This window comes from Elephas maximus, chromosome 2 (assembly GCF_024166365.1).
Source record: "Elephas maximus indicus isolate mEleMax1 chromosome 2, mEleMax1 primary haplotype, whole genome shotgun sequence".
Lineage (NCBI taxonomy): Eukaryota > Metazoa > Chordata > Mammalia > Proboscidea > Elephantidae > Elephas > Elephas maximus.
Window position 1 is genome coordinate 6,942,361 of NC_064820.1, and position 22,639 is coordinate 6,964,999.

General features: G+C 40.1%; 1 protein-coding gene across 7 annotated transcripts in view; it reads left to right on the forward strand.

Moving 5' to 3' along the window:
• The window catches only part of LOC126062905 (uncharacterized), a 150,924-nt gene that overhangs the window by 63,693 nt on the left and 64,592 nt on the right, over positions 1 to 22,639 (forward strand). The window contains exon 3 of one of the 7 annotated variants that reach the window (XM_049860971.1): positions 16,936 to 22,263. The exons of 4 other annotated variants lie outside the window; for them this stretch is intronic. In XM_049860971.1, the coding sequence (XP_049716928.1) occupies positions 16,936 to 17,000 (65 nt within the window). In that variant the 3' untranslated portion in view covers positions 17,001 to 22,263. Of the gene's footprint in view, positions 1 to 10,786; positions 16,855 to 16,935; positions 22,264 to 22,639 lie in introns of those variants that run through there. 2 more of the 7 variants (XM_049860981.1, XM_049860954.1) reach the window with 2 other exon arrangements.

Sequence of the window (22,639 nt, forward strand, 5' to 3'; positions counted from 1 at the left end):
GTATTACAAGGAAATGTGCGAAGACAGAGTTAGAAAATCAAAAGGGAAGAACACCCTTGGCATTTCTCAAGCGAAAAAAACTGAAGAAAAAAATCAAACCTTGAGTTGCAATACTGAAGCATTCTATGGGCAAGATATTGAATAACGCAAGAAACACCAAGATAAGGTGGAAGGAATACAGAGAGTCACTGTACCAAAAAGAATTTGTCGGCATTCAACCATTTCAGGAGGTAGCATATGATCAAGAACCAATGATATTGAAGGAAGGCATTCAAGCTGCACTGTAGGCATTGGTGCAAAACAAGCTCCAGGAATTGACGGAGTACCAATTGAGAAGTTTCAGAAAACAAATTTAACACTGGAAGCGCTCATTGGTCTATGCTAAGACATTTGGAAGACATCTACCTGGCCAATCGACTGGAAGAGATCCATATTTGTGCCCATTCCAAAGAAAGGTTATCCAGCATAATGCAGAAATTATCAAATGGTCTACGGCTGCTAACCAAAGGGTCGGCAGTTCAAATCTGCCAGGCGCTCCTTGGAAACTCTATGGGGCAGTTCTACTCTGTCCTGTAGAGTCGCTAGGAGGCGGAATCGACTCGACGGCAATGGATTTGGTTTTTTCAATGGGTTTTATCATTAATATCACACACAAGTAAAGTTTTGCTGAAGGTAATTCAAAAAAGGTTGCAGCAGTATATCGACAGGGAACTGCCAGGAATTCAAGCCAGATTCAGAAGAAGAACTACGGATATCATTGTTGACGTCAGCTGTATCTTGACTGACAGCAGAGAAAAATCAGAACTATGTTAACCTCTGTTTCATTGACTATGCAAAGGCATTTGACTATGTGGATCATAACAAATTATGAATAACATTGTGAAGAATGGGAATTCCAGAACACTTAATCATGCTCATAAGGAACCTGTACTTAGACCAAAAGGCACCTGTTCAAACAGAACAAGGGCATACTGCATGGTTTAAAGTCAGGAAAACTGTGTGTCAGGGTTGTATCCTTTCACCATACTTATTCAATCTGTATGCTGAGCAAATAATACAAGAAGCTGGACTATATGAAGAAGAACAGGGCATCAGGATTGGAGGAAGACTCATTAACAACCTGCAATATGCAGATGACACAACATTAATTGCTGAAAGTGAAGAAGACTTGAAGCACTTATTGATGAAGATCAAAGACCACAGCCTCCAGTATGGATCACGCCTCAACATAAAGAAAACAAAAATCCTCAAAACTGGACCAATAAGCAACATTATGAAAAACGGAGAAAAGATTGAAGTTGTCAAGGATTTCATTTTACTTGGATCCACAATCAATGCCCAAGGAAGCAGCAGTCAAGAAATCAAATGATGTATTGCATTGGGTAAATCTGCTGCAAAAGGCCTCTTTAAAGTGTTAAAGAGCAAAGATGTCACCTTGTGAACTAGTGTGTTCCTGACCCAACCCATGGTGTTTTCAGTCACCTCATATGCATGTGTAAGCTGCACGATAAATAAAACTGAAGAAGAAGTGATGCATTTGAATTACGGTGTTGGCAAAGAATATAAAATGTACTGTGGACTACTAGAAAAATGTACAAATCTGTCTTGGAAGAAGTACAGCCAGAGTGTTCCTTGGAAGTGAGGACGGCGAGATTTGGTCTCGAGTACTTTAGACATGTTATCAGGAGGGACCAGTCCCTGGATAAAAACATCATACTTAATAAAGTAAAGCGTTAGGCAAAAAGGGGAAGACCTTCAATGAGATGGATTGACACAGTGGCTGAAACAATGGGCTGCAACAATGAGATCAAATAAAACAACAATTTTGAGGATAACGCAGGACCAGGCAGTGTTTCATCCTGTTGTGCATGGATGGAGTCGCTATGAGTTGGAACTGACTCAAAGGCATCTAAGAACAATAACCATTACTAACTGTGACCTTGGGTAAATCAGATAAAATGTTTGGGCTTTATTATTAAATAAGGGTCCCTGGTGGCCCAGTAAGTAAGAGCTTGGCTGCTAGCCAAAAGGTCAGACTTTAGAATCCACCAGTCGCTCCTTGAAAACTCTGTGGGGCAGTTCTACTCTGTCCTGTAGGGTTGCTATGAGTCAGAATTGACTAGATGGCAAAAGGATTGGTGTTTTTTGGTTTTGGTTGTGCAATGGCCAAGTGCTTGGTTGCTAACTGAAAGGTCGACATTTCAAACCCACCAGATGCTCTGTGCGAAAAAGATGTGGCAGTCTGCTTCCATAAAGATTATAGCCTTGGAAACCTATGATCCAGTTGTACTCTGTTACGTAGAGTTGCGGTGAATCAGAATCCACTTGACAGCAATTTTTATTTTATTTTTTTAATATTAGTGAATTAAGGAAGCTTGGTGGCACAAACAGTTAAGTTTTTGGCTGCTAAGCAGAAGTTTGGCAGTTCGAACTCACCCAACCACTCAACTTCGCTGACGTGGTGATCTACTCCGGTAAAGATTGTTGTTGTTAGGTGCTGTCGAGTTGGTTCTGACTCATAGCAATCATATGCACAATAGAATGAAATACTGCTCAGTTCTGCGCCATCCCCACAACCGCTAAGTTTGAGTATATTGTTGCAGCCACTGTGTCAATTCAAATCATAGAGGGTCTTTCTCTTTTTCGCACCTGATAACGTGTCCAAAGTATGGAAGACAAAGTCTCATCATCCTTCTCAGGGAAATTCTGTCTGTACTTCACCCAAGATAGACTTGTTTGTTCTTTTGGGACTCCATGGTATATTGAATATTCTTCTCCAGCACCATAATTCAGAGGCATCAATTCATGGGTGACCCTGCTGGTATTTGAAATTCCGGTGGCATAAATTCCAGTATCAGCAACACACAAGCTACCACAGTGTGACAGACTGACAGACAGGTGGTGGAACTCACACTGGCTTATGTTAATTGTATATACATTTCACTTTGGACCAAGGTCACTTGTAGTATAAGTTAGGGGAAATGATGGTTCAGTTAACGATTATTGTGATGGTTAATGTTATGTGTCAACTTGATTAGGTTATGATTCTCAGTGGTTTGGTAAATCCTGGGATTCGCCAGCTCCTGCAACCCCACGAGCCAACAGCCTTCCACCTGAGATACCTATTTTGGATTTGTCAGCCTCTACAACCAAGTGAGTCAGGAGAAGCCTCCAGCAGCCTGACTCCTGACCCACAGATTTGGGACTTGCCAGCCTCCACAACACATGAGCCATTTGCTTTAATTCATCTCTCTCTATGTATTCATACATACATACACATGTTTCACTGGTTTTGCTCCTCTAGAGAACCCAGCCTAGGACACTTATCAAAGCAGGAGATTTATCAGACCCCAGTAATCAGGGTCCTTTGGGATGTCTCTCCTCCCCACATCTCACTCTCCCCTGGCTGTGGACTCCTGTATGCAGGGGTGCAGAGAAGGGCCTTCCTTCTGTGTACCCCAGTGCTGCCATCTCACTGCCTGGCACATAGATACTCAACAAATATGCCATGAAGGAATGAATCAGTACACTAATGCATTCTCATGCCTCTATGTTTGAAATGAGCTGAAACAAACTGTAAACCAGAAATACCCTGCAGGCATTTTTCAGAGTTCCCAGCCTTTCCACACGTGTTCAGCACCCTCCCCAAAGCTGGAGCCAGCAGGAAAAGAGCAAATGAGATAATGACAGTGATGGTGATGAAGTAAGATGCAATTCTTCAAAATCTCAATGCCAGGGGCTCAGACACTGCCACATACACCATCAATAAAACGATCCCTGTGGAACTTGGACACAGAAATCAGGAAAAGGCTTTGGAACGTCTAAGTAGAAGAACTGAAATCAGGGTAAGGAAGTAGACAGCTGTGAATTTATAGACACTCTCCACTCAAATTGACACGAATTTAAATATCAGCCACTTCCTATAAAACATGTTTTTATATATATACGTGAGCTATCACAGGTTATTTTCCTTCACGCTAAATTTATGCTATGCTTTCTATGTCCTCTATAGAGGCTGACCTGAGATAACAGTGTTCCCTTGGAGAAGAACAGCCCACCCTAGGCCAAATACAGTTCCAGAGAGGCCAGCAAGTTGGGTGTGGGATTTGAATCCTATTCCCTATGAAAGCATATCGCCTAGAAGGAAAATAAAGTCAGGGTTTTTTTGTTTGTTTGTTTGTTTAAACCAACATTAGTTTTCTTATAACCATCAAAAGAAGCTCTGAAGAGGTAGAGAAAATGCCAAAAATTTTTTCTAAATAAAGTCCCTAGCTCTATTCTACTTATTGGTACAAAAACTCTTACTGATAGAGTAATATATATTCATTAAAGAAGGACTGAACACTAATAACTGAAGATTAGTCAAGTTGTGGAATGACATCAAGGACATCATACATGAAGAAAGAAAGAGGTCATTAAAAAGACATCAAGGACATCATACATGAAGAAAGAAAGAGGTCATTAAAAAGACAAGAGAGAAATAGAAGACCAAAATGAGCGTCAGAAGAGACTCTGAACCTTGCTCTTAAATGTCGAGTAGCTAAAGTGAACAGAAGAAATGATGGAGTAAAAAAGCTGAACAGAAGATTTCAAAGGGTCTTTTGAGAAGACAAAGTAAATATTATAATGACATGTGCATAGAACTGGAGTTAGAAAATGAAAAGGGAAGAACTGAAAAAAAGAAGCTGAAAGAACTGAAGAAACACTCAAGCCTTGAGTTGCAATTTTGAAGGATTCTACAGGGAAAATATTAAATGATGCAGAAACCATCAAAAGAAATGGAAAGAGTACACAAAGTCACTGTACCAAAAATAATTGGTCGACATTCAAATATTTCAGGAGGTAGCATATGATCAAGAATCAATGGTACTGAAAAAGAAAGTCTAAGCTGCACTGAAGACATTGGTGAAAAACGAGACTCTAGGAATTGATGGAATTTCAGTTGAGATGTTTCAATGAATAGATATAACACTGGAAGCACTCACTGGTCTAATGCCAAGAAATTTGGAGGAGAGCTACGTGGCCAACTGACTGAAAGGGATCCATACATATGCCTATTCCAAAGAAAGGTGACCCAACAGAGTGCATAAATTATTGAACAATATCATTAATATCACACACAAGTAAAATTTTGCTGAAGGTAATTTAAAAATTGTTACAACAGTATATCAACAAAGAACTGCTAAAAGTTCAAGCCAGATTCAGAAGAGAACGTGGAATGAGGGATATCATTGCTGATGTAATATGGATCCTGGCTGAAAGCAGAGAATAACAGAAGGATGTTTACCTGTGTTTTATTAACTATGCAAAGACATTTGACTGTGATCCACAAACAAATTATGGATAACACTGTGAAGAATGTGAATTCCAGAACCCTTGATTAAGCTCATGAGGAACCTGTACATAGACCTAGAGGCAGTCGTTCAAACAGAACAAGGCGATGCTATGTGGTTTAAAGTCAGGAAAGGTGTGTGTCAGGGTTGTATTATTTCACTACACTTATTCACTCTGTATGCTGAGCAAAATAATCTGAGAAATTGGACTATATGAAGAAGAACAGGCCATCAGGATTGGAGGAAGACTCGTTAACTACCTGAGCTATGCAGATCACACAACCTCGCTTGCTGAAAGTGAAGTGGACTTGAAGCACTTACTGATGAAGATCAAAGACCACAGCCTTCAGTATGTATTATACCTCAACATAAAGAAAACAAAAGTCCTCGAGACTGAACCAATAAACAACATCATGATAAACAAATAAAAGATTGATGTGAAGGATTTCATTTTACTTGGAACCACAATCATCGGCCATGGAAGGAACAGTCAAGAAATCAAAGCATTGCATTAGGCAAATCTGCTGCAGAAGACTTCATTAAAGTGTTAAAAAGCAAAGATGTCACTTTAAAGATTAAGGTGCACCTCACCCAATCCATGGTATTTTCAATCACCTCATACGCATGCAAAAGCTGGATGATGAATAAGGAAGACCAAAGAAGAATTGACACCTTTGAATTATGGTGTTGGCAAAGAGTATCGAATATACCATGGACTGCCGGAAGAATGGACAAATCTGTGTTGTCAATTCCCTGAGCCTTGTTTTTCACCAATGCCTTCAGTTCCGCTTGGACTTCTTCCTTCAGTACCATTGGTTCCTGATCATATGCTACCTCCTGAAATGCCTGAATGTTAACCACTTCTTTTTGGTAGAGTGACTCTGTGTATTCCTTCCATCTTCTTTTGATGGTTCCTGCGTCATTTAATATTTTTCCCGTGGTATCCTTCAGCATTGCAGCTCAAGGCTGGAATTTTTTCTTCTGTTCTTTCAGCTTGAGAAGTTCTGAACATGCTTTTCCCTTTTGGTTTTCTATCTCCAGATCTTTGCACATGTCATCCTAATGCTTGACTTTGTCCTCTCAAAAGACCCTTTGAAATTCTCTGTTAACTCTTTTACTTCATCATTTTTTCCTTTTGCTTTAGATACTCGACATTCAAGAACAAGTTTCAAGAGTTTCTTCTGGCATCCATTTGGGTCTTTTCTTTCTCTCCTATTTTTTTAATGACCTCTTGCTTTCTTCATGTATGATGTTTTTGATGTCATTCCACAACTCATCTGGTCTTTGGCCATTAGTGCTCAACATGTCAAATCTCTTGTTGAGATGGTCTCTAAACTCAGGTGGAATATACTCAAGGTTGTATTTTGGCTCTCATAGACTTCTAATTTTCTTCAGTTTCAACTTGAACTTGCATTTGAGTAGTTGATGGTCTGATCCACAGTCAGCCCCTGGCCTTGTTCTGACTGATGGTATTAAGCTTTTCCATCGTCTCTTTCCTTAGATGTAGTCAATTTGATTCCTGTGTATTCCATCTGGTGAGGTCCATGTGTATAAGTCACCATTTATGTGACTATTTGAAGGTATTTGCAATGAAGAAGTCATTAATCTTGCAAAATTCACTCATGCAATCTCTGGCATCGTTTGTATCGCCATATTTTCCAACTAGCGATCCTTCTTTGTTTCCAACTTTCACACATTCCAATCACCAGTAATTATCAGTGCATCCTCATTGCAAGTTTGATCAATTTCAGACTGTAGAAGTTGGTGAAAATCTTCAGTTTCTTCATCTTTGGCATTAGTGTTGTTGGTGTGTAAATCTGAATAATAGTCGTATTAACTGGTCTTACTTGTAGACATATGGGTATTATCCTATCACTGACAACATTGTACTTCGTGATAGATCTTGAAAAGTTCTCTTTTTTTATACATGTATCTTTTTTTAGTTTTTATTGTGCTTTAAGTGAAAGTTTACAAATCAAGTCAGTCTCTCACACAAAAATTTATATACACCTTGCTATATACTCCTAGTTGCTCTCCCCCTAATGAGACAGCAGACTTCTCTCCACACTCTACCCTCTCATCTCCCCTTCAAACAGGAGATGCCAACGTAGTCTCATGTGTCAACTTGATCCAAGGAGCTCACTCTTCACCAGTATCATTGTCTACATCATAGTCTAGTCCAATCCCTGTCTGAAGAGTTAGCTTTAGGAATGGTTCCTGTCTTGGGCTAACAGAAGGTCTGGGGACCATGACCTCTGGGGTCATTCTAGTGTCAGTCAGGCCATTAAGTCTGGTCTTTTTATGAGAATTTGGGGTCTGCATCTCACTGCTCTCTTGCTCCCTCAGGGGTTCTTTCTTGTGTTCCCTGTCAGGGCAGTCATCGGTTGTAGCTGGGCACCATCTAGTTCTTCTGGTCCCAGGCTGATGTAGTCTCTGGTTTATGTGGCTCTTTCTGTCTCTTGGGCTCATAATTACCTTGTCTTTGGTGTTCATTCTCCTTTGCTCCAGGTGGGTTGAGACCAATTGATGCATCTTAGATGGCTGCTTGCTAGCATTTAAGACCTCAGATGCCACTTTCCAAAGTGGGATGCAGAATATTCTCTTAATAGATTTTATTATGCTGATTGACCTAGACATCCCCTGAAACCATTGTCCCCAACTCCCCCCCACCGACTGGCCTTTGAAGCATTCAGTGTTTTCATGAAACTTCCTTGCTTTTAATTTAGTCCAGTTGTGCTGACCTCTCCTGTATTATGTTTGTCTTTCCCTTCACCTAAAATAGTTCTTGTCTACTATTTAATTAGTGAATACCCCTCTCCCTCCCTCTCTCCCTACTCTTGTAACCATCAAAGAATATTTTCTTCTCAGTTTAAACTATTTCTCAAGTTCTTATAATGGTGGTCTCATACAATATTTGTCCTTTTGCAACTGACTAATTTCATTCAGCATAATGCCTTCCAGATTCCTGCATGTTATGAAATATTTCATGGCTTCATCATTGCTCTTGATCGATGCTTAGTATTCCATTGTGTGAATATATCTCCATAATTTATCCATTCATCTGTTGATGGGCACCTTGGTTGCTCCCATCTTTTTGCTACTGTAAACAGTGCTACAATGAACATGGGTGTGCATATATCTATTTGTATAAAGGCTCTTATTTCTCTAGGATATATTCTGAGGAGGGGGATTGCTGGATCGTATGGTAGTTCTATTTCTAGCTTTTTAAGGAAGTGCCAATTCGATTTCCAAAGTGGTTGTACCATTTTACATTCCCACCAGCAGTGTATAAGTGTTCCAGTCTCTCCACAACCTCTCCAACAGTTATTATTTTGTGTTTTTTTGATTAATGCCAGCCTTGTTGGAGTGAGATGGAATCTCATTGTAGTTTTGATTTGCATTTCTCTAATGGCTAATGATTGTGAGCATTTCCTCATGTATCTGTTAGCTACCCGAATGTCTTCTTTAGTGAAGTACCTGTTCATATCCTTTGCCTATTTTTTAATTGGGTTGTCTTTTTATTGTTGAGTTTTTGCAGTATCATGTAGATTTTAGAGATCAGATGCTGATCAGAAATGTCATAGCTAAAAACTTTTTCCCAGTCTGTAGGTAGTCTTTTTACTCTTCCAGTGAAGTCTTTAGATGAGCACAAGTGTTTGATCTGTACAAGCTCTCAGTTACCTAGTTTCTCCTGGTGTTTGTGCCTTGTTAGTAATGTTTTGTATACTGTTTATATCATGTATTAGGGCTCCTAGCATTGTCCTTGTTTTTTCTTCCATGATCTTTATCGTTTTAGATTTTATATTTAGGTCTTTGATCCATTTTGAGTTAGATTTTGTGCGTGGTGTGAGGTATGGGTCTTGTTTCCTTTTTTTGTGGATGGATATCCAATTATGCCAGCACCATTTGTTAAAGAGAAGAAAAGTTCTTTTTGACGATGAACGCAATTCCATTCATTTTCAAGTTGTCCTTCCTGGCATAGTACACCATATGATTGTCCAATTCAAAATGACCAACACCACTCCATTTCAGCTCACTAATGCCTAGGATTTGGATGTTTATGTGTTCCATTTCAGTTTTGATGATTTCCAACTTTCCTGGATTCATATTTCATACATTTCAGGTTCCAATTATTAATGGATGTTTGCAGCTGTTTCTTCTCATTTTGAGTTATGCCACATCAGCAAATGAAGGTCCTGAAAGCTTGACTCCATTCATGTCATTAAGGTAGACTCTACTTTGAGGAGGCATATATAGAGGTAGCTTTTTTTTTATAATAGAAGTAGGAGCTCTGGTGGCTAAGTCGTTAAGTACTCAGCTGCAAACTGAAAGGCCGGCAGTTCAAACTCATCAACTGCTCCTTGAGCAAAAGATATGGTGGTCTGCTTCCATAAAGATTACAGCCTTTGAAAACCTATGGAACAGTTTTATTTTTTTTTATAGGGTCACTGTGAGTTAGAATCTACTTGACAGCAATGGGTATAATAGAAATAGTGATTATCTTTTTTTTTTTTTTTAATTTAAAGGAGATTTAAATTTTACTCCTACCAACAACCATCATCTTAAACTCTTACATATGAGCTGTTACGATTTTAAAAGAGAAAAAACCTAAAAAGCACAAAAAGAAGGTCATTTCCCCATCCAGCGTGGCTGTTTATTTATTTATTTTTTTAGTGAAGTCAATGGATGGAAGCCCCGAGCCTCGGTGACTTCCCATTAGGTAAGCTGCTTTGAGAAAGTCACTCTTTGACTTCAAACTCACAGGTTGTAAATGAGTCCCTCTTGTCAGTAGCCCTGGAATCCACCTGGAAAGTGGAATCTGCCCTGGTCCAGGAGATCAGAACAGAGAAAGGAAACTGGAGAGTGACTCAGCCTTCCTTTACTGCAACACCTTGCACCAGGCCTGCCTTCACAGCTCCAGCCTCTGATGCTGCCTTCCAGGAGAACAGCCCCAATACGGATATTTCATCCTGGACAAAGAAGAGAAATTAGGATTTACAGCGTCATGCCTTCTCTGCTTAACCCACACTATTTAACAAAGGCATCTGCTGTCCCCCGTGATGGCTTTTGTTTCCATGTAGACTGAAAGGGCTCTGAAAAACAGAAACCAGAGCTCCGTGGGGCAGTGACTTCATGGGCCCCAAAACCTGGATTTCCCAGGCTTAGAGGTCACAGGTCCAGCACTCATCAAGGCTCACACGTTTTAGCAAATGCCTCACATTTGGTGGTGCAGTGGCTAAGAGCTCATCCGCTAACCAAAATGGTTGACAGTTCGAATCCACCAGCCAGTCCTGGGGAACCCTATGGGGCAGTTCTAATCTGGTCGATAGAGTCACTACGAGTTGGAATTGACTCTATGGCAAAGGATTTGGTTTGGTTTGGTTTTCACATTTCTCTAGCATTGATTAGAAAAGGCATTTTGTTACCTTTTTTTGTTGCATTTCACTTTCTAGATCTGCTACATACCCCTTTATCTAGGCAAAGCTACAAGAAGTATTCACCTTAGAATTGTGTTTTACATTTCTAAACCCACTCAATTATGCTTTGTGAAGATTTCCAGAGGAGGGAGCGGCTGTCAGACTCTCAGGCAAGTCTTTATTCTATTGGCCCTTTTCCATCAAACATGACAGCCATCTTAAGCTAGATTCTTAAGTCCGTGGTGGTGACACACACGAAGAATGACTCCTTATTCATACTCTGCAGATTACTTTTCTCTTACATTCTGCAGGATGAGAAGCAGCCCCAACGGGGCATGCTCTCAACAAGGGTATGCTCAAGAAAGCAGGATTTAGTACACAAGAACGTGTAGATCAGAGAGATTTAAAACTAGTAGTGCGATGACATCAGTCAGCTACGAGATGCCAACGCACAGCAAAGCAGGCTTCATTATTTTGCTGTCTTGAACATGTGCACTCAAACATTCCCACACAGTGCTTTCTGCAGTCTCTACCTCTCTAGAGGTGGAGCTTTCAGAAGGCTGTTCTCATCCCACCCGTGGCCCCTTTTCCTGCTGCACATACTGCCCTCAGAGGCCTCTTTTGTTGTTGTTAGACACTGTTGAGTTGGCTCTGACTCGTGGCAACCTTATGTACACAGAACAAAGCTTGCCTGGACCTGCTCCATCCTCACAATCGTTGCCACATTTGAGCCCATTGCTGCAGCCACCATGTCAATCCATCTCTTTGAGGGTCTCCCTCTTTTTTTGCTGACCCTCTGCTGTACCAAACATAATGCCCTTTTCTAGTGATTGGACCCTCCTGATGACATGGCCAAAGTAAGCAAGAGGAAGTCTCACCATCTGTGCTTCTAAAGAGCATTCTGGCTATACTTCCTCCAAGACACTTTTGTTCATTCTTCTGCCCCTTACAGCCTCCTTATGACTGATTTGTGGGCATAGCTGCTACCACTAAAACATCAGCTCCTATCTTACCCCCATGGGAGCACCATAGGGAGGGCAGATCAGACTACCCTGTGGACAAGGCCTTTCACTCCTTTCCTTGCTCTCTGTGTCCTCTTGCTTTGCTTACTCTACCACCTCTTTCTGGGCACATGTGTCCTTCTGCTGCCACTGAAGTGGGCCCTCTCCTAAGCCCACAATGTGTCCTCAGAGCTGTGAACTTCTGCCTCCTTCCCCTCCATCCAAACATGCTTGTCCTGCATCCATTGTTTTAGAGCCCTGCTCTGCACAAAACAATCTGCTAATGGAATCTACTGTGAGGTTATATTTCAGTGGCTAATAGGGGCAGGCGTAGGTTTCGTGGGGCCTAAAGTTTTATAGGCAGTGAAGTGATGAACAGCGCACGCAGCTAAACAAAAGGTTGGCAGTACGAATCCTCCAGCTTCTCCTTAGAAACCCTGTAGGGCAGTTCTACTCTGATCTACAGGGTTGCTATGAGTTGGAATTGACTCGATGGCACACAACAACAAAACTTGATAAAGTGAGGGGCCCTCTGAGGAAAAACAAAGTTAGGCATGAATGCAAAATCTCAACCAGTGCCTGAGACCCTTGGTAATTCCAGACACTCTCTCCAGAGCTCTCCTTGAACAATTGTTCAGAAAGGCTTCCATGGGAATACCCCAGCTGGTGCCAGGTGATGGATGGCCAAGATATATGACAGGAAGAGGCTTGGTGTCAGCTCTCCTGCTTTACAGAAAGCAGCATTTCCACTTCAAGATCTTGCAAGATCTCAAGGTCTGCTCCAGGATTGCTGCCTGGCTTCCATTCCCCATCCAGAGATATGCCGGGATGCACAGAAAACCCTGAAAGGAAAGTAACCAGCTTTGTCGGTGTCCCTGAAAATCCATCTCTGGTAAGTGAGGCCTTCTGGGCTAAGTCCACCATCTCTGTTTTAGAACCCTGGTCTGATCCTCCACTTAATAACTGAATGGCCTCGGAAAAAGTTTTCACACTTTAGGTTTCCATTTTCTGTTCTGTAACATGGGGACACTATGACCTGCCTCCTAGGTTTGTGGTAAGATAATGTATGTAATTCCTTGGTCAGACCCAGTACTAAACACCCAATAAATGGTTAACTGTAGTTAGTATGTATGGATTATATAAACACTCAGACAGGTATCTCCCAGAACAAAATTGTAGAGTTTCCAAAGTTTATCCATGAAGTCCTCCCAAAGAATCAATCTAACTTAAAAATAATAATAAAAATAAGCAACAACAGAAACAACAATAAAAACACCTTTCAGAGCAAAATCCAACAATTGACCTTGATAAACATTGTAGTATAAAATCAGTCATATGATATGGATTGCACTGCATCCCCTGAAAAGATATATTGAAGTCCTAATCTGTATTCCTGTGAATGTGACCTTGCTTGGGGAAAATAACATCTTCCTTTGAAGATATCAGTTAACTCATACTGGAGTAGGGTGAGTCCAACCTCCAATCCCTTCTGAGTGATGTCTTACAAAAGGGAGCACAGACATGGAGACAGAGTCTTACGGGGAAGAGAGCATGTGAGGAATGTCTACAAGCCAAGGTATGCCAAGAAACACCTGGGACTACAGAAGCTGACAGCAACAAGGAAGGGTCTTCCCCTAGAGTGAACAGAGAGAGCATGGCACTGCCAATGCCCTGATTTGGACTTCTAGCTTCCAGAACAGTGAGAAAATAAATTTCTGTTCTTTAAAGCCACCCACTGGTGGAATTTTGTTAAGGCAATTGGAATTTTTTTTTTTTTTTTTAAACTGTGTGGGTTCTTTAGAATTCCCTGGTTACTTTGAATCACTCTTGCTACTTGAGGGCCTATTCCTACACTTTTGGCTCTTAACCACAGCTACCAAGCAGCACCACCTCTGGTTTCATAATCTATCAATCCTTTCCCAGCACTCACAGGGAAGGTATATAAAGTCCAGGCTTAAAAAAATTGGTTATGTACACAACTTGAATCAGAGATGCTGCTTTCTGTAAACCAAGAAAGTTGCCCATCCACCAACCTGAAGCCAGCTATATTCTACTAGTAGAGAGTCCCAGTGTAGGTACATGGTTTTTTCCCCTTAAAAAAAAAAAAAAAGTCCTTAACCTGTTGCCATCAGTTTGACTCTGACTCACGGCATCCCCATGTATGTCAGAATAGAACTGTGCTGCATAGGGTTTCCAATGGCTGAGTTCTGAGGCACCTCTGGGTAGACTTGAACCTCCAACCTTTTGTTCAGCAGCCGAGAGCGTTAACCATTTGCACCACCCAGGGACTCCAAAAAGAGTTATTCCTGTAAGGATATTAGCCCAGGTTCTGTCTGAGCCTATAAAGTGATTTAGCTGCTCTGACTTGATGATTCAAATCAAAGTCTTCAAAAGATGACTCAAAACATTCAGCAGTCTGAAATATTCATTCCATAGCATGTCCTTCATTTATTTTCTCCTGGACTATCAGAGACTGTGGATATTTCATCTCAACGTGACTTGAAAGAAATGATTTCATTAGTCAGGATAACCAAAATATTAGCTTTGTCTAGACAGCTTGATTCTCGGAATGACCTCTCATTCTCTTTACACTAAGGCGGTACTTCCCATGATCCTCCAGCTGCTCAGCCTCACACAGCTGCCCCCACTGATGATAAGGTTGTGTTCACATGTCTGTTTCTTTTATGACTTGCAGCAAGATAAGACATCCCTTCATGCCTCCTTGGTGAGGTTGTGCTTTATGATTGTGCATTTTGGGCTGGTTTGTTTTGTTTTAGGTGTGGGAATGTTCCACGTCCAAAAATGAATCTTTGTTTCACGGATTGTAGGCTGCTTGTATTTTAGAGAATTTCAACAAGGATAGTTCACTAAGATTCTCAAAAGTGCCATACACCCTATCCTCTATGAATTCTATGGTCTCCATCCTGAGAAAAGTCCAAGAGCTTGACTTTGGTGGACATTCCAAGTTGCTGGCAAACTTAAAGTGGCAGGAACATGGCATCTTTCTGGAGTAAATATCTCAAGTATGTTGAAGTACGCAATGAATGACTGTACTTTATATTCTACAAATAATTAAATAGAATGTTATGGTATTACATAAGAGGACTATAGAAGCCCCTTATACCACCACACACACACACAAATACACACATAAATATTCAGAACTAGGATTGTTACTTCATTATTGAAGAATCAGGAACATATAACCTAGAAGCTTTACAAATAATTCACAATGCCTGCATAAAGAATGGCATATTTTTCAGAATTTAGAAACACTGAACTTTATTATTACAGGAGTGATTGTGGAATTTAGTGAAATGTTTTTCACAGAAAAGTGAAAATTAACTCTCGGCCTCGAATTTCTGATAAATGTTTTGGGTGACCATAACTTCCAAGCAATTTGACCATGTTAAAAAACAAACAAACACAGAGGCAGGGCCAAGATGGCTGACTAGGTAGAACTACCCCGGATCCCTCTTGCAACAAAGACTTGGAAAAACAAGTGAATCGATCACATACATGACAATCTACGAATCCTGACCATCAAACACAGAACTAAGGAGTTGACCTGAGTAACAGGGGAGTGAAAAGCCGTGCTCTGAAGTAGCGACTGCTTCTGGAACTGGCATTTCATGCCCCAGCCTTGAGCTCTCGCGGTTCCCTGCTGCCAGAGTGGTTGGGCTGATCGCAGCTTACTGAGACAGGACAAGCATGGGATGAAGCCCCAACCCCATACCCCCCGGAGTAACCTCAGCAGAGACTCAGCCAATGCAAGCAGGCTGCACACTGATGTGGCTGACAGGAGAACAAGAAACCACAGGGAAGCAGCGACTATTTTTGGAAGCTGGAGCCAGTGTCCCAGTCAGAAAACCTTGGCACTGGGCTTTGCCCTAAGCGCAGAGGAGCAGATCATGGCATCCTGAGATGGTGCAAGCCTGGGACGCAGCCCTAACCCCCTGGAATAACCTCGGCCAGAAACCAGCCAGCACACACAGGCTGCACACTGATGTGCCTGACAGGAGAAGGAGAAACCATGGTGCTGGGCTTTGGACTAGGAGCAGAGGAGCTGATCACAGCTTCCTGAGATGGCGTGAGCACGGGTTGCAGCCCTGACCCTCAGGGGCAATCTCAACCCAGCCAGCACACACAGGCTACACGCCCCTCTGGAATCGCAGATAAAACAGTCTTTACCAAACAAGACAAGTAACTTTGTCTATATTGCCCCCCTACTCTCTCCTACCTATCTGATCCCTCCCCTCCCTGCCCCAGGTGGCTTCACTGACATTGGAATTTCCTGGGCCAGGGAGTGAAGTGCTCTATGTTTTTTTTTTTTCCTAACCCATTCTCCTAGCCTGAGAGAAGCAGCAATTAACAATCGGGGGGGGGGGGGGCAGAATCCTTGCCTGACTTCCCTAAACTGGAATAATAATACAGAACCAGCTCCAGCCAACCAAAAGAGATCCACAGTGTTTGGCTTTCATCCCTACAGGGAACCAGATGGCTATTATAATGCAAAGGCAATTCTGATAGAAATCTGACTGTAATTGTTTTAGCGAAGCAGTGGAAAGACAAGTTTTAGAGATCTGATACCTCTCTACCTATTAAACAGAGCCCTCACTGATCCATAGCAGGGAACTGAGGGCTGAAGCTCCACCCACACCACCTAGCCACCTGCTAAAGGGGTCTGAGGATAGTGATGCTTACCAATCTTTAGAGGTACAAGCATTGAGTGCCTAAGTACAGCTGCAGAGCCCACCCACCAAAGTGCTCTAGGAATAAAGAGACTCCTACCTCACTCGCACGTGGGGGAAGGCTGTCAGCATCCTGCCCTCCTCGGAGTGTGACCCCCTGCCACTACTAGAATCTGGTGCATACAACCATCACCACTACTCGTCTAAGTTAATAGGTGGCAGCCTACACCACATGCTAGGTGAGCCACAATCAGGACACCTAAGCTGATTCTATTCAAGAATATTGAATGGACTCATAGGCTCATATATCTGGTAACAGCTCAAACCAGCTGGTAATAGGACATAAGTGGATTCAAATGCTACAACAATCAAAATAGCACAATGGTATCTTGGAAAAAAACAAAACAAGAAGACTCAGTGAGCAAATATAAATCATTACAATATCTTATAGATGGCTCAGAGACAGCTAAATTTTTTTTTTTTTTTTTTTTAGCAGCAGTAGATATCAAATCACATAAAGAAGCAGACCATGATTCCTTCTACAAATCCCCAAATTAAAGAATCAAAATCTTTCCCAAATGAAGATACAATTCTGGAATTGCCGGATGTAGAATATGAAAAACTAATATACAGAATGCTTCAAGACATCAGGGATGGCCTCAGAAATGAAATAAGGCAATCTACAGAAAAAACCAAGGAACGCAATGATAAAGCAGTTGAAGAAATCAAAAAGATTATTCAAGAACATAGTGAAAAAATTAATAAGTTGTAAGAATCCATAGAGAGACAGCATTTAGAAATCCAAAAGATTAACAATAAAATTACAGAATGAGACAACTCAAGAGGAAGTCAGAGGAGCAGAATTGAGGAATTGGAATGCAGAGTAGGGGAGTTAGAGGATAGGGCAATTGACATCAATATAGTTGAAGAAAAATCAGATAAAAGAATTAAAAAAAAAATGAAGAAACCCTAAGAATCATGTGGGACTCTATCAAGAAGAATAACTTGCATGCAATTAGAGTTCCAGAACAGGAAGGGATAACAGAAAATACACAGAGAAGAGTTGAAGATCTGGTGGCAGAAAACTTTGCTGGCATCGTGAAAGATGAAAGGATGTCTATCCAAGATGCTCGTCAAACACCATACAAGATAGATCCCAAAAGAAAATCACCAAGGCATATCATCATCAAACTTGCTAAAACCAAAGTTAAAGAGAAAATTTTAAAAGCAGCCAGGGATAAAAGAAAAGTCACTTATAAAGGAGAATCAATAAGAATAAGTTCAGACTACTCAGCAGAAACCATGTAGGCAAGAAGGCAATGGGATGACATATATAGAGCACTGAAGGAGAAAAACCAGCCAAGAATCATATATCCAGAAAAACTCTCTCTCAAATATGAAGGTGAAATTAAGATATTTACAGATAAACACAAGCTTAGAGAATTTGCAAAAACCAAACCAAAGCTACAAGAATGACTAAAGGAAATTCTTTGGTCAGAAAATCAATAATATCAGATACTAACACAACACGAGGTCATAGAACAGAACATCCTGATATCAGCTCAAATAAGGAAATCACAAAAACAAAATAAGATTAATTTTAAAAAGAAAAAAAAAGCTCAAAACAGAGAATCATTGAAGTCATTATGTAAAAGATTACAATAATCAAAAAAGAGGGACTAAATACACCAGGAATAGATCTTCCATACGGAGAGGAAAACAAGCCGATATAGAATGATACAAGTTAGGTTTTTACTTAGAAAAATAGGTGTAAATATTAAGGTAACCACAAAGAGGTCTAACAATTCATACTTCAAAATAAAAACCAAGATAAACATAACAAATCAGCAAAAATAAATTCAACTACTATGAAAATGAGGAACACGCAATTTACAAAGAAAAATGTCTCAGCACAAAAAAGTAAGTGGAAAAATGAAATTGTCAACAACACACAAAAGAAGGCATCAAAATGACGGCACTAAACACATATTTATATATAATTATGCTGAATGTAAATGAACTAAATGCACCAATAAAGAGACAGAGTCTCAGACTGGATAAAAAACATGATCTGTCTATATGCTGCCTACAAGAGACACACCTTAGACTTAGAGACGCAAACAAACTAAAACTCAAAGGATGGAAAAAAATATATCAAGCAAACAACAATCAAAAAAGAGCAGGAGTGGCAATATTAATTTCTGACAAAATAGACTTTAAAGTTAAATCCACCACAAAGGATAAAGAAAGACACTACATAGTGATTAAAGGGGCAATTCACCAGGAAGGTATAACCATATTAAATATTTATGCACCCAATGACAGGGCTGTAAGATACATAAAACAAACCTGAACAGAATTGAAAAGTGAGATATACACCTCCACAATTATAGTAGGAGACTTCAACACACCACTTTCAGTGAAGGACAGGACTTCCAGTAAGAAGCTCAATAGAGGCACGGAAGATCTAATTGCTACAATCAACCAACTTGACTTCATAGACTTATACAGAACACTCCACCTAACAGCTGCAAAGCATACTTTTTTTTTCTAGTACACATGGAACATTCTCTAGAACAGATCACATATTAGGTCATAAAACAAACCTTTGCAGAGTCCAAAACATCGAAATATTACAAAGCATCTTCTCAGACTGTAAGGCCATAAAAGTAGAAATCAATAGCAGAAAAATCAGGGAAAAGGACTCAAATCCTTGGAAACTGAACAATACCCTGCTCAAAAAAGACTGGGTTATAGAAGACGTTAAGGAGGGAGTAAAGAAATTCATAGAATGCAACGAGACTGAAAACACTTCCTATCAAAACCTCTGGGACACAGTGAAAGCAGTGCTCAGAGGTCAATTTATATCGATAAATGCACACATACATAAAGAAGAAAGAGCCAGAATCAGAGAACTGTCCCTACAACTTGAACAAATAGAAAGCGAGCAACAAAAGAAAGCCACAGGCACCAGAAGAAAACAAATAATAAAAATTAGAGCAGAATTAAATGACTTACAGAACAGAAAAACAATTGAAAGAATTAACAAAGGGAAAGCTGGTTCTTTGAAAAAATTAACAAATTGATAAACTGTTGGCCAGACTGACTAAAGAAATACAGGAAAGGAAACAGATAACCCAAATAAGAAATGAGATGGGCCATATCACAACAGATCAAACTGAAATTAAAAGAATCATATCAGATTACTATGAAAAATTATACTCTAACAAATTTGCAAACCTAGAAGAAATGGATGAATTCCTAGAAACACACGACCTAGCTAAACTAACACAATCAGAAGTAGAACAACCAAACAGACCCATAACAAAAAAAGAGATTGAAAAGGTAATCAAAAAACTCCCAACAAAAAAAAGCCCTGGCCCAGATGGCTTCACTGCAGAGTTCTACCAAACTTTCAGAGAAGAGTTAACAGCACTACTACTAAAGGTATTTTAAAGCATAGGAAAGTATGGAATACTACCTAACTCATTCTATGAAGCCACCATATCCCTGATACCAAAACCAGGTAAAGACACCACAAAAAAAGAAAATTGCAGACCTATATCCCTAATGAACATAGATGCAAAAATCCTCAACAAAATTCTAGCCAATAGAATTCAACAACATATCAAAAAAACAATCCACCATGACCAAGTGGGATTTATACCACGTACACGCACACCATGCAAGGTTGGTTCAATATTAGACAAAGAATTAATGTAATCCACCATATAAATAAAACAAAAGAGAAGGACCACATGATCTTATAAATTGATGCAGAAAAGGCATTTGACAAAGTCCAACACCCATTTATGATAAAGACTCTCAGCAAAATAGGAATTGAAGGAAAATTACTCAACATAATAAAGGGCATTTATACAAAGCCAACAGCCAACATCATCCTAAATGGAGAGAGCCTGAAAGCATTTCCCTTGAGAACGGGAACCAGACAGGGATGCCCTTTATCCCTGCTGTTATTCAACATTGTGCTGGAAGTCCTAGCCAGAGCAATTAGGCTAGACAAAGAAATAAAGGGTATCTGGATTGGCAAGGAAGAAGTAAAATTATCTCTATTTGCAGATGACACAATCTTATACACAGAAAACCCTAAAGAATCCTCAAGAAAACTACTGAAACTAATAGTTCAGCAGAGTTCCAGGCTACAAAATAAACATACAAAAATCAGTTGGATTCCTCTACATTGAAGAGGAAATCACCAAATCAATACTATTCACAGTAGCCCCCAAGAAGATAAAATGCTTAGGAATAAATCTTACCAAACATGTAAAAGACCTATACAAAGAAAACTGCAAGGTACTGCTGCAAGAAACTAAAAGGGACCTACATAAGTGGAAAAACATACCTTGCTCATGGACAGGAAAACTTAACGTTGTAAAAATGTCTGTTCTACCAAAAGCCATCTATATATACAATGCACTTTCGATCCAAATTCCAACATTTTTTAATGTGATGGAGAAACAAATCACCAACTTCATATGGAAGGGAAAGAAGCCCTGGATAAGTAAAGCATTACTGAAAAAGAAGAAGAAAGTGGGAGGCCTCACTCTACCTGATTTTAGAACATAGTATACAGCCACAGTAGTCAAAACAGCCTGTTACTGGTACAACAACAGACACACAGACCAAAGGAACAGAATAGAGTTCCAGATATAAATCCATCCACATATGAGCAGCTGATATGTGACAAAGGCCCAGCGTCAGTTAACTGGGGAAAAGATAGTCTTTTTAACAAATGGTGCTGGCATAACTGGATATCCACTTGCAAAAAAATGAAACAGGACCCATACCTCACACCGTGTACAAAAACTAACTTCAAATTGATCAAAGACCTAAACATAAAGACTAAAACGATAAAGATCATGGAAGAAAAAATAGGGACAAAGTTAGGAGCGCTAATACAAGGCATAAACGGAATACAACACATTACTAAAAAAGACAAAGAGAAACCAGATAACTGGGAGCTCCTGAAAATCAAACACCTATGCTCATCTAAATACTTCACCAAAAGAGTAAAAAGGCCACCTATAGACTAGGAAAAAATTTTCAGCTACAACATCTCCGACCAGCGCCTGATCTCTAAAATCTACGTGATTCTGATAAAACTCAACCACAAAAAGACAAACAACCCAATTAAAAATAGGGCAAAGGATATGAACAGACACTTCACTAAAGAAGACATTCAGGTGACTAACAGATACATGAGGAAATGCTCTCAATCATTAGCTATTAGAGAAATGCAATTAAAACTACAATGAGATTCCATCTCACTCCAACAAGGCTGGCATTAATCCAAAAACTACAAAATAATAAATGTTGGCGAGAATGTGGAGAGATTGGAACACTTATACAGTGCTGGTGGGAATGTAAAATGGTACAACTAATTTGGAAATCAATTTGGCGCTTCCTTAAAAAGCTAGAAATAGAACTACCATACCATCCAGCAATCCCCCTCCTTGGAATATATCGTAGAAAAATAATAAGAGCCTTTACACAAACAGATATATGCACACCCATGTTTTTTGCAGCACTGTTTGCAATAGCAAAAAGATGGAAGCAACCAAGATGCCCATCAACAGATGAATGGATAAATAAATTATGGTATATTCACACAATGTAATAGTATGCATCGATAAAGAACAGTGATGAAACTGTAAAACATTTCATAACATGGAGGAACCTGGAAGGCATTATGCTGAGTGAAATTAGTCAGTTGCAAAAGGACGAATATTGTATAAGACCACTATTATAAGATCTTGAGAAACAGTTTAAACTGAGAAGAACACATTCTTTTGTGGTTACAAGAGGGGGAACGGAGGGAGGGTGGGAGAGGGTTATTTACTGATTAGATAGTAGATAAGAACTACTTTAGGTGAAGGGAAGGACAACACTCAATACAGGGGAGGTCAGCACAACTGGACTAAACCAAAAGCAAAGAAGTTTCCTGAATAAACTGAATGCTTTGAAGGTCAGCAAAGCAGGGGTAGGGGTTTGGGGACTACGGCTTCAGGGGACATCTAAGTCAATTGGCAAAATAAAATCTATTAAGAAAACATTCTGCATTCCACTTTGAAGTGTGGTGTCTGGGGTCTTAAATGCTAGCAAGTGGCCATCTAAGATGCATCAATGAGTCTCAACCCACCTGGATCAAAGGAGAATGAAGAACACCAAGCTCACGA